The sequence below is a fragment of the Fomitiporia mediterranea genome (assembly GCF_000271605.1).
Source record: "Fomitiporia mediterranea MF3/22 unplaced genomic scaffold FOMMEscaffold_7, whole genome shotgun sequence".
Classification (NCBI taxonomy): domain Eukaryota; kingdom Fungi; phylum Basidiomycota; class Agaricomycetes; order Hymenochaetales; family Hymenochaetaceae; genus Fomitiporia; species Fomitiporia mediterranea.
In genome coordinates this window covers 1,855,325-1,874,679 of record NW_006760392.1, presented here as the reverse complement: position 1 = coordinate 1,874,679, position 19,355 = coordinate 1,855,325, and the positions used below count along the sequence as shown (strand labels likewise).

The 19,355-nt window shown below is 36.8% G+C and overlaps 5 protein-coding genes across 5 annotated transcripts; 4 read left to right on the top strand and 1 right to left on the bottom strand.

The window, feature by feature from the left end:
* Positions 1-802: 802 nt before the first annotated feature.
* Positions 803-2,295, top strand: FOMMEDRAFT_157366 (WD40 repeat-like protein; the record flags this gene model as incomplete). Its single annotated transcript, XM_007267522.1, has 4 exons — positions 803-1,299; positions 1,347-1,407; positions 1,465-1,642; positions 1,694-2,295. The coding sequence occupies 4 exons, from the start codon at positions 803-805 to the stop codon at positions 2,293-2,295; spliced, it is 1,338 nt and encodes a 445-aa protein (XP_007267584.1).
* A 566-nt stretch (positions 2,296-2,861) lies between these two features.
* FOMMEDRAFT_141305 (uncharacterized protein) lies at positions 2,862-3,915 on the bottom strand. The gene is made up of 5 exons (XM_007267521.1): positions 3,787-3,915; positions 3,591-3,733; positions 3,445-3,524; positions 3,220-3,349; positions 2,862-3,152 (listed from the first exon to the last, which is right to left on the bottom strand). Exons 1-5 carry the CDS (start codon positions 3,865-3,867, stop codon positions 3,110-3,112), a joined length of 477 nt encoding a protein of 158 aa, XP_007267583.1. The 5' UTR covers positions 3,868-3,915; the 3' UTR covers positions 2,862-3,109.
* A 242-nt stretch (positions 3,916-4,157) lies between these two features.
* On the top strand, positions 4,158-5,302 carry FOMMEDRAFT_141304 (uncharacterized protein). Its single transcript, XM_007267520.1, has 6 exons — positions 4,158-4,223; positions 4,283-4,322; positions 4,386-4,539; positions 4,594-4,672; positions 4,724-4,767; positions 4,830-5,302. The coding sequence occupies exons 1-6, from the start codon at positions 4,199-4,201 to the stop codon at positions 4,974-4,976; spliced, it is 489 nt and encodes a 162-aa protein (XP_007267582.1). The 5' UTR covers positions 4,158-4,198; the 3' UTR covers positions 4,977-5,302.
* Positions 5,303-5,352: 50 nt separating this feature from the next.
* FOMMEDRAFT_109363 (uncharacterized protein) lies at positions 5,353-6,071 on the top strand. Its single transcript, XM_007267519.1, has 2 exons — positions 5,353-5,537; positions 5,596-6,071. The coding sequence occupies exons 1-2, from the start codon at positions 5,419-5,421 to the stop codon at positions 5,996-5,998; spliced, it is 522 nt and encodes a 173-aa protein (XP_007267581.1). The 5' UTR covers positions 5,353-5,418; the 3' UTR covers positions 5,999-6,071.
* Positions 6,072-6,327: 256 nt separating this feature from the next.
* On the top strand, positions 6,328-17,229 carry FOMMEDRAFT_157362 (uncharacterized protein; the record flags this gene model as incomplete). The annotated part of the gene is made up of 4 exons (XM_007267518.1): positions 6,328-6,503; positions 6,554-6,854; positions 6,923-7,846; positions 17,188-17,229. 4 exons carry the CDS (start codon positions 6,328-6,330, stop codon positions 17,227-17,229), a joined length of 1,443 nt encoding a protein of 480 aa, XP_007267580.1.
* Between the last annotated feature and the right edge of the window lie 2,126 nt (positions 17,230-19,355).

The window sequence follows — 19,355 nt, the reverse complement described above, 5'->3', positions numbered from 1 at the left end:
GACTCAGCTTGCTCTACTTTGCATCATTGTCCATTAATTCAGTAGGTATATATAATATGTAGCTATGTCTTGGGTATGTCTGTTGCTTATATGTGTCATTCCATATATGTTAACAGGACACTAATCAATTAACAGATATGTATTCCAGCTAGGAAAGTAAATGATTTCTTGGTCAAGCAAACAACAGAACCTGGTACCACTATTGACTTATGAAGCAGAGTTGCAAGTGCTGGTGTACATGACTCAAGAGGCCATTTGGCTCAAACAACTTGCTGAGGAAGTACTGCAGACAGAATTGGCACCCATTACAGTCTATTACAACAATCAGGGAGCAATACAAACCATCAAATCCGAGGAGATCACTTTCAACACTCAAACAAAACACCTTGATTTGTGAAAGGACTTTGTCTGCTGTTACATTCAGAACAACTACATTGACATACGTTATGTTCAAACACAGAACCAACTTGCAGACATCCTTACAAAAGCACTTTACGTCCCTCAAATCAAGCACCTAATAGAACTTATAGGTCTTCAACGTTAACGACAGAATATTAGGGCTTGAAGGGGAGTATTCAACACACTGCATTTTACGTCTCATTTACTAGTATAGCACGATGTATCTAGTATATAAGGGCGTGCATATATGCGCATATATCTAAGTGCCATTCCAAACTCCCTGTCTTAACAAAAAGCTTGGAGGACCCTAATCGACTCTGATCCAATTCTTTGGCAGAGTCTCATGAGATCAATGAAGTTATGGTCTGGTGGCGGGAGCGAATACCTCTTTTCCAAGCACATCATGTCGCGCAGACGCAAGACCGGTCTACCAGCACTCAGTGCTTTGCCTTTATCGCATCCACACAAGGTATTATTCAAATCCCGTTACCTGACTCAAACTTCGCGGCTCAACAACATCAATCCAAAACGTATAACAACATTCCCTATCCGACGTTCTACAATGGTCACATGTTTAATCTTGTCCCGTGGAAGGATAATTTTGTCCACAGATTACGCGTCGATATACGTTTATTCACCGATTACTGGAAAACTAATTTGCTCATTAGAGGGGCACATGGGAAGCATCTGGGCACTTGCTTGCACAAAAGATACTCTTGTGTCTGGATCAACTGATCGCACAGTCCGAATCTGGGGCTTGAAGACAGGGAAATGTACTCACGTCTTTGGTGGCCACACGAGCACTGTCAGATGTTTGTCTATCGTCAAACCCGAAATGGTTGAGTGGACTGATGGGGATGGGATTACTCGTCGTGAACGATGGCCGAAGCGGTCGTTATTGTCAGTGGTAGTCGTGATCACTCTCTACGCGTATGGACCCTTCCCAGACCTGGAGAGGAGGAATACCGGTGCTATGGAGCGGATGACAACGAAGGAGACCCTTCAGAGGTATATTTATTAGCAGCATAGATGTATACATCCTCTGATGACCTGTCTGCATTACAGGAAGACGCTGAGGAGAATCCGTATCATAGACTTTTGCTCGAGGGGCATGATGACACTGTGCGACATGTAGACGCACGGGGTCGCACATCAGTGTCGGGTAGTTATGACTGCACTGTTCGCGTATGGGACATCATTACGGGTCACTCAAGATGGGTCCTAGTTGGTCATACGCAGAAAGGTTGGTTGCTTCATTTTTCGTAATGAAATACTTAATTGACATGTTTAACAGTATACTCGATTGTCTTGGATCCGATACGCGACCAAGCTTGCTCGGGATCCATGGACGGTACTGTGCGCGTCTGGAACTTAACCACAGGGCAATGCATACACACGCTCGTCGGACATAACTCACTGGTTGGTTTGATTGGACTCTCACCCTCGTACCTGGTCTCTGCAGCTGCTGACTCGAGCTTGCGAGTCTGGGATGCCAATACCGGAGAACTCAGGCATTGTCTTCAGATACACACTGGTGCAATCACCTGTTTCCAGCACGATGAGTTCAAAGTGCTCAGTGGATCAGATGGAACGTTGAAGATGTGGGACATTAGGGACGGATCATTCGTCCGTGATCTCCTGACTGGTGTGAATGATGTATGGCAAGTTGTCTCCGATGGGCGGTGGTGTATTGCAGCCAGCAATCGTACAGATGCCACTGTCCTTGACGTTTGGGATTTCGGTCGTGACGATGACGACGACGACTGGATTGGTGAACCTGATGGTGGGCTGTATGATGACAGTTCGGATGACGAGGGTGGTGATGAAGACGGCTTCGTCGAAATTCCACTTCACACTGGCACCCTCCCCGTCGACAATGAAGAGCCGCAATCCTAATGAATGCAACGCATGAAGGATATGACCGCGCGGAGCGCTGATGATGGATCATCGCTTCCTGGTGCTTTTTGCCCACTACAACAGAGCCTCGCTCTATTCTCGACTACCAACCCTGATTTATGTGCATATCTCACTGCAACATATTTTCATGTATTGTTCTGTGACTTCTTGATTTTGATATGTAATTTCGGTGCTTTCGGCCAAGTTTCATTCATACTTAGGTTTTCTAGGTATTATTAATTAATACAGCTAAGCGAGCAGATGAGGGGACTGCGGGTTGAAAGGCTCCATAATCTCCGTAAGGCCTTCCTCAGCGAGGAATTCGTGAGGCTGTGTGAACTGTAACTGAAACCTGTCCGTTGCCCAGGAGAAAACGGTACATGCGACTCACGAAGTTCAGAAGACTTCGCGTAGGACAACTGATTTAGAATTCCACAATGTACAGATATGTCAATCCTCGTGTAACAAGTGCTGAGCATCCCAGCAACACGATTAGGAAATTGACTTCCATCACAGAAAGATAAGGAAATCCTATTCATGTTATCACTTCAGTCAATAAAAAAAGAGCCTTCATTATGTATGGATGTACATCAATTTTGTTCTGTTTGTTGTATTGAATACAGATACCGCTGAAGGAATTTTCCGAGTACCGCATGGACGAAAACAAGCCTTGGGAGGTTACTCAGCTTCTCTAGAGGGCGCCAGACGTCGAAATAACGGATACGCTGAGGCTTCTGCGATCATCGGCCGTCCGCGTACGTGGAAAAAACCATCCCGAACTTTCATGTCGAAAGTGACGATAACATGCATGTATTCAAACAACACGAGCCTTGTGAATCTTTACGTCTTCGAGTGGCCTGCAAGGTTTGAAAGAAGCTTTTAGTCGTCCAGAAGTTAGGAACAAAAGGGCGATGCGGTGCGTACCTATCTTGCGCGTTGACTGCAACCGCACCTAGTCGCTGTACGACGCGCATTCCCGAGCTCACACGGCCGAAGATCGTGTGTTTGTTGTCAAGATATGGTGTGGGTGCCAGCGTTAAGAAGAATTGAGAACCTTCGGGAATGAGGCAGGAAGAATAACACGCGTCAGAAGAAGCGAAGAAATCCAACGTTGTCTATTATTCGGATTACTGTTCAAAACAAACTTACCGTTCGTGTTGGGTCCAGAATTGGCCATCGCTAGGATCCCTGCACCCGTAAACCGAAGTTCTGGATGAATCTCGTCCTCACTGCACAGACATGTGTATAGATTGGATTATGTCCAGACACCAGGGAAATCCGACGGTCTGACATACAACTTTTGTCCATAGATACTTGTCCCTCCACGTCCCGTTCCTGTCGGGTCTCCGCCCTGGACCATGAAATCTGAGATTATTCTGTGGAAGATGACACCGTTGTAATAGCCTCTTCGTGCTAACTCGGCAAAATTCTTGCACGTCTATTAAACGTGTGAGTGTCGTTAGGTATAGCGACTGCGGAATGTCAATGTACCTTGGGTGCATGTTCCCAATACAGCTCAAGCTGGATATCCCCCATACTGGTTTCAAGTACGACAGAATCTGAGCTCGCCATGCTTGTATTGTGGAAAATGTAGTTAGTGGCTAAGTTTCATGGACGTTCACGCGTCGATCACTGAAAGAAAATCGCGTTCTGGTCTGGTGAATGCGTTATCTATGTACTTAAGTAACTCGACCCCTTCCTTACCTTATATCATCACGACCACTCTCTCCTCATCGCTCACAAAACGGACATGCGTGCAGTAATACAGCGGGTTGCAAGTGCATCAGTCGCAGGCAAGGATCACATTTTCGTGCAATGATGCATGCCGATAAGCTCAGCGACTAGGAACAACTTCAACAACACAGTTGACTCTGAGATTATCTCAAAGATATCTAGAGGTCTAATGGTTCTCGTTGGCATTGGAACTGGTAATCTACCCGTTTATATTCCAAGATTGGTCAGAATCGACGCTGATGAATTGCCGTAGATGATACAGAAACTGACATGCATCAAATTGCGAACAAAATGCAAGCTAATTTACGCTGTCCGACGATAGAATTGTGCATTCAAGAATAACTTCGTCTCTGCAGCATTTCTCTTCGTGTATTCAATGACACTGAAAACCCATCGGTGATGTGGAAGAAAAGCGTTAAAGATATCGAAGGAGAAATTCTTTGCGTCTCTCAATTTACGCTTATGGCAAACACTACAAAAGGCAATAAACCAGATTTCCATCGTGCAATGGTAAGAGCAGATCTAGACGGCTCTTCACTAGTTATTCACTATTATCAACAATAGGGCGGAGAACAATCGCGCCGGCTGTACGCCTCACTGCTCGACCGCCTTGGCGCACTCTACAATCCAGACAAAATCAAAGGTACGGATCTTATTATTTTTTTCCCGTATAGTTTCCCATAAATTGATGTAGATGGAAAATTCGGCGCCATGATGAACGTATCTCTAACGAACGAGGTCAGTGCAATCCACCTCTACACAAGCACTGATGCGAAAGCTTCAATTCACACATATTCCAGGGTCCGGTCACCTTTACTATAGACTCCCGAAAGTTCGAGTACGTAAACCAAGCTAATCAAGGCAACAAAGCGACAATAGATCGTTCCGTGGACTCTTCGAATAGATTACCGGAAGTACAAAATAACACCAATGGTGATGAGCAATAATCATAGCCGACCTTGGATGGTTTCTGCACAGTTGGAGTAGCGTATCGAATCAATATATCAACTCGCTATTCACTACGAACCTTGCCTTCAATAAATCATGGCGCTGGGATTAAGTATTGGATCTGACGGCTTTTGTAGCGACTCAATCTGACTGGTTTGAAGCTTCTATCTTTCTTCTGAGTCAAATGGACCGTATTCTTAAGGAGCGAAACACTATTGCATCGCCCTTCCTCAAAGACCACCAGGAACCTTTCATACGGGAGCTTGACGATGGCAGTTTGCAAAGATAGCCAATACTTTTATGACCAGCTAATTACATTCCAGGTGATCCATAACATTGTTACTACTGAAATGCCAAAGCTAACAAGTTATGTAGGTGGAGAATACTCTTTTTCGAGTCCCTGGTAAAGAATTCAAGGAACAGTCAGAGGTCTTTGCGGGAATGTTTGCATCGCCGCCGCCATCGGACGGGCAGGATGGTCAAAGCGAGGAGCACCCTATTCACCTCGAAGGTGTGAAGGCCCATGACTTCCGTTGTTTTCTAAAAGCATTTCTACCGAGGTGTGTATTGGATATTTGGCATGGCATACCCCGAAAACAAGCCTTATATGCATTCTAGGCCGGAATGGCAAGGTCGATTGATTATGACAGACACAGAACTCGAGTCTGCATTGCACCTTGCAAAAATGCGGTGCTTTGATCGTTTTCAGTCGCAACTTATAGAGAAACTCAACAACCATAACCTTCGATCTTCGCGAAAGCTCCAGTTAGCAAGGATATTTGATATACAGGAGTGGTTCGGGCCGGAGTTGAGGTTGCTTGCATTGCGCTCCTCTAATTTGACAACCGAGGAATGGGAAGAACTTGGTCCCAAACTAACTGTTGTTGTCTCTCAACTACGAGATGAACGATATAATGCGCTTTTGGGCAGTATCAAAGACTGGGATCCCGAAGACGCCGAGGAGCACATACACGAAGCTGAAGATAAAGTTAATGAAATGCTAAATGAACTGCTTTATTGAATCATTGGTATGAGCCGTATGACTAGACTGTTTACTGCGATTCTCTCTCATGACCCAGTCTAAATGTGTTTCCATCGTACCACTAATTGACAGCGTAATGTGATAGTAACCCGTTTAACATGTAATTTTTGCTGGAAAGAATCGATGAAAGCTATTATAATGCATGATATAATGTTTCGAGACGGTTACTTTAGATTCTAGAGAGGCGAGAGTATGCTGCGCGTAACAGCCGGCCCTAATCGACGATCATCCCTTGTGTTGCGCGTGTCTCATCTCACCTCACCTCACACATCAGTGATTTCACATTATATTTGCACGCACGGGAAACTATGGCGGCTGCATATCAGCAACAGCTCATACGGATATGCGGAAAGGAAGAAACTCTCAAGGATGCCAAAGATCTCCTCAACATAGCCCGATCGAAAACTGGAGCTGGGTCTGGTCATGATCTGGGCAAGAGCGCGATTGCTTTGCCTGCTATCTGCGCGTTTCTGGCGTCCGAAAGGTTCATGCTCTTCGATTCCGCATTTATTACTTACTCACCATTCATTTCAGATTGGGTAATAATGATGTTGTGAAGAAGGTGGCGCAAGATGTCTCATGTCTTAAGCCAAAGGACTTCGAAGCTGCTTTGAGCACCGTTCGTGGGGCAATCTCAGGTTATTTGAGTCGAAGACATGGGAAGAATATTTCTTACCAGACTCTGTGCCGCTCTCATGGCTTGAATGAAGATTCGCTGTACTGGATGGAGGAAGTGGATAAGGAGCTAAGAAAAAGCGAGGAGCTTGACGACTTGGAGGTGGATGACGAAAGTATTATATATGTGGTGTTTTATTGGACATGCATCGCACTTAACGTGAGTCCATCATTCAGCGCTTTTTCCTTGTGACTTCCGATTAAACAACTTTCACGGATGTTACATAGATACGCTCTGTCAAGCAAGCGACCATTATATCAGAGTACAAGGTTCCGTTGCGTGAATTGCAGGAGATTGAGGCCATCTTAGAAGTAACATGCAGAGATCTCAAAGAAAGTATGGGCAAGTTCATTGGAGAAGCTCGAACAGCACGATCAACCCTCTCTACGCCATCGAGATCGCTAGGAGGGACTCCCACGAAGCTCTCACGGGACATGTCACCTTCGAAAGGAAGGGTAGCGACTGCATCGACCCTATCATCTTCGCCAACGAAAACACCAACGAAAGCGTCAACACACGTTCGGGACACTGCAGATGGCTCTCCAACGAAGCGAAAGGCGGTCCTTCCTCCACTTCCGTTTATGACGCCGACAAAGAAACAAAAGACGACATCACCACTGAAGCTCAATAGATTGCCTGTCGCTAGTAATATCTCGACGCCAACAAAGAGTGGTGTTGTGAATGCTCCCGTCAAAACCTCACCGACGAAAACCTATGCAAATGCTAAATCATTTGTTAATTCTCCGACAAAGCCGATTATCTCGTCACAGACCGAAGAGACGAGCGTCCCTACTATGCAGTCCGACAAGCTGGATACGTCTGCGGAACTTCCGACTACACCTGCCAAGCCGCGTACAATCCTCCAGCGACCGAAAGAGCAAACTACTCCTTCCCCGCGAAAATCAGCACGGATGCAATCAGCTGTAGCTGGTCCTTCGACACTGACGTGTAGAATGGGTCGTTATCGTCGTACTCCTGTAGTGGCGAGCGAGGGTAAGGCTCCAGACACTCGGATGAACACCACCGTAACCGGCGCCGAATCCGAATCACTTGGAGAATCAGAAGACGATGAAGTGAAAGAACCGCCCTGTCGTCACATCCAACCTGTGTTTGCGGACCGGCTGTTTTACCGTTATCGTGATCCGAAGGTTGTACGTGAGTGGGAGGCTTGTGATAAAATCATGAAAGCCTTGGCCGAGCAATTTGGGGATTCTTTAAATGAAATAACGTTTCACTAGGTAGTCTCTTGTACATATTGTTGGCATTAAAAAGACTAGGATACGATGTAGTGAATTGATTTGATCTGAATACAATGTGCATAAGATCTTTGCTGCCTTTAGCCACTCAGTGACGAGTTCAAGATGACGTGCACAAACCAATGCCTGTTTGACCTTTATTTTGTTATCTATTCTTCTGTTCTCAGTACCCTTGACAATAAGTGCTGCTTTTTCAGCTAACCCTATTTGCTGACACCTTGATTGTTTTTCTAGGAGATAATCTTCATCACACTTTGTGCAGAGTCTGAAAAGGTAATATATATACATGTAGACAATATAATTGAATATAAGGACCCACAATATACAAAACATATATGCCTTGGCAATATTGTCAGGAAAAAGTCTTAATTATTATATACTCTTATATGCATATATAATATGTAAAAAAACAATATTATCCATAATGACATTTATTGCACCCCTCATTGGATAAGATATATAAAAGATACTATAAGGTTGTAATAAGACAGATTTATATTATAAGAATTAATAAACATTACATGTCCTTACAATAGGAATATAAGAATTATAGCTCTTAGGAAAGTCTATAATGGTATATATTGCACCCCTCTTCTGATATGGTATAATACTTCTTCTGCTATCTTATAATCCTTAAATAAGTTAATTTACAGCTTATATCTTATCTGAATGGCTTATTATACAATATATATTTTATTTAAATATTTTATTCTTTACTAACAATGCTGAACAGTACATAATATTAACACATTATAACAGAAACAAAACTATCACTACCTTAGCAAATCACAACAACCAATAGATATACTATGGGTATTCATCTCCTTGTGCTCTTTCTTCCTCTACTTTGCAAGTTTGCCCCAGTATTTATGTTCCTCTACAAACAGCAAACACTATTAGTATGAGATTGTTTTGGAGAGGTCAGCTTGATACTGATGTTGTGTGACCAGGTCACCTTCTACAGGTAGTACAGCCTCTGCCTTGTTCTTTTTCAAACAGTATTTACAATGGAAGACAATGAATACATTCTTAGGTTGTTTAATGTGGTCTTAGTCACTAAGACTTAGTTGTTACTCAGTCCCTGCAAGTTGAATTGTGTGTGCCTGTCAGTTGTAAGGTTGTATGTGTTGTGTAGGTTGAGGTTGTACTTGTGAGAGAAGTTGTAAGACTGTCTGGCTAAAGGTGTGAGTGTGAGTATTAGCATTAATGTGAGTGGCTAACTGGAGCAAGGAGATGGATGTATCATAATAGTGTGTAGTAAGTGTGAGCAGTACACTAGGGTTGTGATCTAGAGTGTTGAACAAGATGATTTGGACTGTAAGCAAAGCTGTGTTTGTACCTGTGTGTTACATACTCTGACTATGTCTTACAATCAGAGGTACAGTGAACTGAGTTGTTCAAAGGTGTATCTCTAGGACATTCTGGCTTGAAGGGAGGAGGAGAAGTAGAAGGTATAGACAGACTCAGCTTAGGAGGGGTGAGTAGTAGGCTACTGCTTCTGTTATTCAAAACAGTGTTATAAACAGTACTAGGTAATGTAAATACACATCAAGTATAGAATGGTGGATAGGGAAGGAAAGTATGTAAGGGTCAGAGAGAGGATCTCACCTTAGGAGTGGTTGTATATAAACATTGTTGTAAGTGTGTGCTTAACAATTATTGCTTGTGCTACAGAGTAGGAAGAAGTACACAAATGTATAGAATTATTAAAGAAATCATTCAGTATTAGAAACAATACAGATGTACAAATGTAAATTCAAAAAGGAAGGCAAACTATAAGAAAAGGAGGACAATGAAGGAGAGGCAACTGTGGAAGAGTAGAAGGTGTCAGCAACAGTATAGAGGGGACCCAAAGGCTCAGTAAGGGGACCCAGGCTACAACTATCCTACATAACAGAAATACAGAACACAAGTATTAGAACATAGTTGGAACTTGTAGAACAGGCAGAGAGAGAGAGTGAGACAAGAGTAGAGTATATAGAGTGAGCCTAAGAGTACAGGACTATCTAGAGTAGACAAGATTAAGACTACAGTACTAGTCTAATCTTGTACACTTATATATACTAAACTATACAAGAGTACTTAGGGAGTATGAGCTACTAAGAATGATAAGCTACAAAGAATGAAAGAAAGGAAGGTCAAAGATAAAGGAACAAAGAATGAAGGGATGGACAAAGGGTAAGAGACTATAGAATGAACAAAGAATGAAGGGGTGGTCAAAGGAATGGAATAATAAAGTAAGGAAGAGTAGTAGTAAGAGTCAGTATACATATAGTTTATAAACAGTGCCTCTGAGGGACAGAAGTCCTGAGTTCTGGTACAGAAGGGTGTGGAACCCTTAGAACTGAAAGTATGAGAGTAGAGAACCATAACATTACCCTCTCTCTAAAACCAATTGTCCCAATTAGTAAACATTAGGCTTGGTTAGTAGCTCAGACATAGGTTGAAACAGTAGGGCTTGAAAATCTGTAAGGCTGAGTTTGTACAGAGCACTAGGATGAAGCTGATAGAAATCTTGGATTGTCTTAGGAGTATAGGCAAGATTCTTGGCAGGTTCCTAAGTGTACTCCTCAACTGGGTACCCTTTCTAGTAAACAAGGAATTTGAGCTTTCTATACAGTAGCTTAGTATCTACTATATACTCTACTTTGTATTCTGGTTTGGAGCTGATGAGTTCTGGTAGAGGTGGCAGGGGTCTTTGTTGTGAAGGGAAAACAGGATCATAGTACTGAGACAACAGAACCTTGTTAAACACTAGGTGTATACACTTCCATGTTATTAGAAGTTAGAGTTTGTAGACAGAGGCACTAACCTTCTTTTCAATAATGAAGGGTCTGAAGCACTTGTTGTCCAACTTCTTCATTAGACAATCCAAGGTTAGATTAGTGGCTTCTAGTATAACTTTGTTACTAGGCTGGTAATCCTTAGTCACAGACCTCTTCTAATCATAGTTCTGCTTTATAACCTATACTACCTTCTCTAAAAGAGCTTGTGTGTCTGCCCTAGTTTTGTGTATCTGTTCTACAAAGTCTATTACAGATTCAGAACTACTGTTCTAGTTTAGAACTGTCCCCTAGTACAAGTGTCTCTTATGATTGAGAAAGAATGAGGACTGTCCTATTACAGAATGTTGCCAGTTATTGTTAACATTTATTTCAGATAAATGTATCATATATCTCAAATCACACAAACATCTTACAAATATACACTATTACTGAGACATGTCTTCTGAGACATACATCTGAGACATACAATATTAGATAGCATATATATTACTTTAATTCAAGGACAATAAAGCTCATTACAAACTATACAGTCAACTCATATTGACACCTACACACTATGAGCAGAGTCTACTGAACCCCTACTAGTGTGACTAACTCTTAGTATCCTTGTGAGCAGTGTGCAAACCTACAGAAGAATATTTCCTATTGTTTAGGAAACATTACAACCTTAACACACTAACAGGTTATGAGCCTTACACTCCCTGCTCATATCTACATTGTTACTATGCTTTTATCTTACCCTCTACAAATGCAATGCTTTGAAATCATCATCTCTACAATTATGATTTCCCCCTCAGTAGTTATATGTATGACTAGATACACTATGATTGTCATCTCAAACACTTTGGTGTACTATACACTATAGTACAAATGATTTGATACACTCAATTGTGTTATACTTGATAAGTAACATTGAACTACTTCATTTAATGCTGAATCCACTTGATTCTACACATACAATCTATTCTACTTGTCTACAAACCTTTGGTGCTCCCATCTGAGTATACCAAATGCAAATTGTCTTGTCCTGAAGACTACAATCACTTTATACAACAAGACATGCTACAATACTCATAGAAGGAATGTATTATCTACAAGGACCTAGACACACCTGTCTGAGCATCCCAAACACACATTGATTTATTAAAATAACTTTGGACAGATTAGTTGCTTCAAATGCAATGAATACCCAGCAATACTATATCCAAACACTGAACTACTTCATCTTACACTACAGAGATACATTATAATAATAACATCTCACATAACAGACAAACATTTGATATTATATTAATAATACAAATGATTAATACTATAAACGAAAGAATAATGCTAGCAAAGCATAATAATAATATAAAGAAATACTATTGCAAATGTACAATCAATCTAATAATGATTAGACAAACAAATAATATGAAAACAAGAGTATAAATGTGACTAAAGCATAATAACTCAAATATAAAAACAATTTATACTATCACAAACACACAGTCATGATAAATAACATATATTTACCATATACAAATATATCACATAGATATACAAACGTATACAATGAAATAATAAAATATATTGTATAGATATACAAATATATGAATGTACAAAGTAATAATAATGCATTCAAACACATAAAACTATTAATTATTAAATAACACAAAGTTATATACAAATGCAATTGAACAAACACATAATAACAATAAAAACAATTAATAAAACACACAAAACAAAGTTATAGAACATATATACTTATACAAAGTATTAAATTAAATTAAACCATAATGCTACAAACAAAGAAACAATATAATGATGCATATATGCATAATATCAACATTATAAACTATATGGACGAATACATATCTTATACCTCACACAATTACTATTACAATGCGAAAATCAAACGAACAATAGTTACAAATACATTATAACAATATTATGTATCAATAAGATATACATGATAACAAAGTATTAAGTCAATACGATTAATACAAACAGTTTAAACAATATAAACATATTTCAGACACATCAAAAATATCATTAACATACAAAATGTTATAAACAATTAAATGTCACTTAAAAACTTGATGAAATACAATAATACAGACACAAAACAAAATAACTAATGCCTTGAAAACATTAGAGCCTAACATTGGATAGTCCAAAGGGCCAAGCAACAGAAAGAACACTACTGCCAAGTACACAAAAGACAAACAAACATTGAAACAAAATCCAAAAGAAACAAACATAAGTTTGGAACTCAATTGGACACTTCACTAATGATTAAACACAATGTGTGACAGATTTAATCGATCACTGCAAACAGTGGAAAGATATTTATTCACAAAGAATATATCTATGATCAATACATAAAGGATATCATTAACTATTCAAAGTTCAAACAATATCATAACAGCATATTCTTCATTAACAGCCTTGCTTGAAGCTTGTGCTCATCACAAAAGAATAAAGATTAATAAACAAAACAGAAACAAAACACAATAGTTTGAATACTTTTGTCATCAAACAGAAGACAAATGATACTGAGCAAAACAAAATAATGCACTACTCAATGTATGCAAATATAACAAACAAAATACACAAACTTAACATTGCTAAACAATACAATGGATTATATTTATCCAAATAACAAACTATTCGGACATACACATAACAATCAAACGAAATACACAAGCATACATACAATCTATTTGAGTATAAACTTGAATAACATTCAGTATAATGCCAAAAAGAATTAATAACTAAATTGGACAAAGATAACAAATAACATTGAAATTATTCAACAAAACACATTCACACATTCACATACAATGCTTAAACAAATAATAGAATGACAAAAACGTACAAACAAATTGATTATACACAAAAGCCAATTACTCAAAGCAAACCTTCTCAAATTGAAGGGGAGTAATAACAGCATATATTCACAAAACATAAAACATAACAAACAATAAATCAAAACATAGTGAACAATTAAATGATGTGGAAATATTGACTACATCACTATTTAATGTTGTACATCCTACAAAACACAATTATAAAGTTATCACAATGAATTCAAAGTGAATCTGTTGAATCTGACAAGCAAATCTGACGAATCTGACAATAATATACTTATGCAAGAGACATTTTCTCTAAAATCTTTGATGGTCACACTATACATGGCACTATTGAACATATTACAAACAAATATACTATGGATTATATACCTAAAACAAGGAGAAGTACACTACATGCAACAATGTTGAGCAGAAAAGCATCTCTGGTGCATATCAAACTATACAGAATTATAGAACAGAACTATGTCTTCCACAACAGAATGTATGTTACATTGAAAATAACAATCACACATCATGCAAAACTTCCAACACTTATTCCCTAACATGTAGGACATAATAGCAAACAAATAATTAAGTAAACAAAATAATATTCAGACATATAACTGGGAAATAATCCAGGCAAGCCAAGAAATGGCACATATTCCCAAAGTGATCTACACTAGATGCACAAAGCACTCACTAAAATTAAAAGAAGCAACAGACATAACAGTGATCAAAATGTTAATCCTTTCAAATAAAACAAGATAACATCAATCATAATGAACAAAAATGAGCAATACACTCAAAATAAACAAAATAAATTTATATTTCATAACAAATACACACCTATATTCAGCAAATAAAGCAAATATAATGATTAAAACAATATCAAACAGAACTTGATACAAAATAAACAATAAATGAATGAATATTACAATATACAATGAAAAATAGAACTGTGAAACACACTATTTCATCTATCTACAAAATAAAAACAACAAACACATATTATAATTGTGCAAAGCAATATATATTAATTAAATAACACTATACAATGATAATAAAAACATTATCACAACAATAAAACAATACAAACATATGAATAACATTATAGTTTGTAAAGTTGAAGGACACATTAAACAATAATGAATGTAATGCACACATATAACAATATCAAATATATCTATTGCAAAACAGCAAAACAATACAAACGTACCATATGTTTGAAACATAAATAATGTGCCTAAACAGACTTACAAACAGTCAGATGATAAAATAAAACGAATTACAACAAATAAAACCTTAATTGACCTTGATATGAAGCAATCTGACATATCATAAATGATATTATGAATTGCAAACAATACAATGCTTCAATATAAAGGCATAGAACTATTATTAAATGCTTAAAAGGTATGAATACAAAACAAACACAAACAAAGATGATACATGATGAATAGAGGACATTATAATAACATTGACAGCACATTTTATGAGCATGATTCAACAGTTTCATTGCAAAAGTAAAAGTGGAAAACTACTAGTAACACAATTCAAATGTGCAAAAATACAAATTAACAAGAACAAATTAATAACACACACATTGTTATTAAATATAGTATTAACTATACAAACAAAACAATACAAACGAATTACAATGATAATTACACTTTGAGTGTAAGAATACAAAACGAACTACACATATAATAATATGAATACAAACAGAACAAATAACAGAACAACTACAGAACAATACAGTATGATAAAATAAACATACTATGACACAAAACAAACAATATGACATGAAAAACAAACAAAACAAAGTTATATCATATTATAATATATTACAGACAAGAAGAACTACTATCATACAAATGATAAAACATTATAGTGACAACTATAATAGTAATAATAATAAAACTACAAACAAACAAACACTAAAGAGATCCTACAGCTCTCTTGGCAATCAAAATTGAATTAACAATTGATTTATTACATTGAACATAATAATAATACATTGGACGAATGTAACACTTACAGTGGACTTAATATACAAAGCAAACAAAACATTTACATTGTGAATGTAAATAATATTAGTAAAAACAACAGACAAATGTTTATCAAACATTATATTAGTCTGATCAACTAGTATAAGTTTGAAGGGGAGTGTTAACATTTATTTCGGATAAATGCATCATATGTCTCAAATCACACAAATGTCTTGCAAATATACACTATTGCTGAGACATGTCTTCCAAGACATACATCTGAGACATACAATATTAGATAGCATATATATTACTTTAATCCAAGGATGATAAAGCTCATTACAAACTACACAGTTGACTCATATTGACACCTACACACTATGAGCAGAGTCTACTGAACCCCTACTAGTGTGACTAACTCTTAGTATCCTTGTGAGTAGTATACAAACCTACAGAAGAATATTTCCTATTGTTTAGGAAACATTACAACCTCAACACACTAACAGTTATTGTACACAAATTCTGCTAGAGCTAACCATTCAGACCAATCTGATTACTAATGATTAATGAACATCCAGAGGTAGAGCTTGATTTCCTGATTGACTTGCTCAGTTTGACTGTCAGTCTGTAGGTAATATGTAGTAGAAGGGTTCCCTTGAATTCTGAGAAGTGTATACAAGTCCTACATGAATTTTGACTTGAATTACAGTCTGTAATTGTGAATGAGCTTCTGAGGGAGTCTGTATAACTAGAAAACATGATCCTGATAAATGTGTGTCATACCTTCAGAAGTGAGTTCCATTTGGGTTGGAACTGTATAGACTTGCTTAGAGAATCAGTTGACAATTATACAGATAGTGTTATAACTCTGAGACTCAGGTAGCTTACTAATCAGGTCTACCAAGACTTCTTCCTAAGGGTGATCCAGAATCCAATACAGATGTAGGGGAGTCTAAACCCTTGTCTAGTAAGTCTTAGTCTGTTAGTATGTGTTAACATTAGCAATCAGTATACTCATAATGTCTTGGATAGCATACATATATGCTGTCATAAGTATGTCATTGCAACAGAACATAATGAATTGAGACACACATCTGAAACATAGATATCATTAGTATAAATAGTACTCTAATTAACAGACAATGAAGCTTAACAAACAATGAGCAGAGTCTACTACACCCTTTGTTGTGTGATTCCCCTCTAAGATGCCTCAGGATTTAGGCAGGCTAACAGGTTATGAGCCTTGCACTCCCTACTCATATCTACATTGTTACTATGCTTTTATCTTACCCTCTACAAACACAATGCTTTGAAATCATCATCTCTATGATTATGATTTCCCCCTCAGTAGTTATATGTATGACTATATGCACTATGATTGTCATCTTGAATGCTTCAGTGTACTATACACCATAGTACAAATGATTTAATATGCTCAATCATATTATACTTGATAAGTAACATCAAACTACTTCATTTAACACTGAATCCACTTGATTCTACACGTACAATCTATTCTACTCATCTACAAACCTTTGGCACTCCCATCTGAGCATACTAAATGCAAATTGTCTTGTTCTGAAGACTACAATTGCTTTATACAACAAGACATGCTATAATACTTGTAGAAAGAATGTATTATCTACAAGGACCTAGACACACCTGTCTGAGCATCCCAAACATGTATTGATTTATTAAAATAACTTCAGACAGATTAGTTGCTTTAAAAGCAATGAATACCTAGTAATACACATCCAAACACTGAACTACTTCATCTTACACTACAGAGATATGTTATAATAATAACATCTCACATAACAAACAAACATTTGATATTATATTAATAATACAAATGATTAATACTATAAACGAAAGAATAATGCTAGCAAAGCATAATAATAATATAAAGAAATACTATTGCAAACGTACAATCAATCTAATAATGATTAGACAAACAAATAATACAAAAACAAGAGTATAAATGTAACTAAAGCATAATAACTCAAATATAAAAACAATTTATACTATCACAAACACACAGTCATGATAAATAACATATATTTACCATATACAAATATATTGCATAGATATACAAACGTATACAATGAAATAATAAAATATATTACATAGATATACAAATATACAAATGTACAAAGTAATAATAATGCATTCAAACACATAAAACTATTATTTATTAAATAATGCAAAGTTATATACAAATGTGAAAATCAAACAAACAATAGTTACAAATACATTGTAACAATATTATGTATCAATGAGATATACATGATAACAAAGTATTAAGTCAATATGATTAATATGAACAGTTAAACAATATAAACATATTTCAGACACATTGAAAAACTATCATTAACATACAAAATGTTATAAACAATTAAACGTCACTTAAAAACTTGACAAAATACAATAATACAGACACAAAACAAAATAACTAATGCCTTGAAAACATTAGAGCCTAACATTGGATAGTCTGAAGGGCCAAGCAATGGAAAGAACACTGCCACCAAGTACACAAAAGACAAACGAATGTCAGAACAAAATCCAAAAGAAACAAACATAAGTTTGGAACTCAATTAGACACTTCACTAATGATTAAACACAATGTGTGACAGATTTAATCAATCACTGTAAACAGTGGAAAGATATTTATTCACAAAGAATATATCTATGATCAATAAATAACAAATATCATTAACTATTTGAAGTTCAAACAATATTGTAACAGCATATTCTTCATTAACAGCCTTGCTTGAAGCTTGTACTCATCACAAAAGAATAAAGATTAATAAATGAAATGGAAACAAAATGCAATAGCTCAAATACTTTTGTCATCAAACAGAAGACAAATGATACTGAGCAAAACGAAATAATGCAGTACTCAATGTATGCAAATATAACGGACAAAACACACAAACTTAACCTTGCTAAACAATACAATGGATTATAATTATCCAAGTAACAAACTATTCAGACATACACATAACAATCAAACGAAATACACAAGCATACATACAATCTATTTGAGTATAAACTCAAATAACAATCAGTATAATGCCAAAAAGAAATAATAACTAAATCAGACAAAGATAATGAATAACATTGAAATTATTCAACAAAACACATTCACACATTCACATACAATACTTAAACGAACAATAGAATGACAAAAACGTACAAACAAATCAATTATACACAAAAGCCAATTGCTCAAAGCAAACCTTCTTGAATTGAAGGGGAGTAATAACAGCATATATTCACAAAACATAAAACATAACAAATGAACGATTGAAACATAGTGAACAATTAAATGATGCAGAAATATTGACTATGTCACTATTTAATGTTGCACATCCTACAAAACATGATTATAAAGTTATTGCAATGAATTCAAAGCGAATCTGACAAATCCAACAATAATATACTTATGTAAGAGACATTTTCTCTAAAATCTTTGATGGTCACACTATACATGGTACTATTGAACGTATTACAAACAAATATACTACAGATTATATACCTAAACACAGAGAAGTATGCTACATACAACAATGTTGAGTGGAAAAGCATCTCTAGTGTATAATGAACTATACAGAATTATCGAACAGAACTATGTCTTCCACAACAGAACGTATGTTACATTGAAAATAATGATTATGTATCACACAAAACTTCTAATACTTATTCCCTAACATGTAGGACATAATAGCAAACAAATAACTAAGTAAACGAAATAATATTCAGACATATAACTGGGAAATAATCCAGGCAAGCTAAG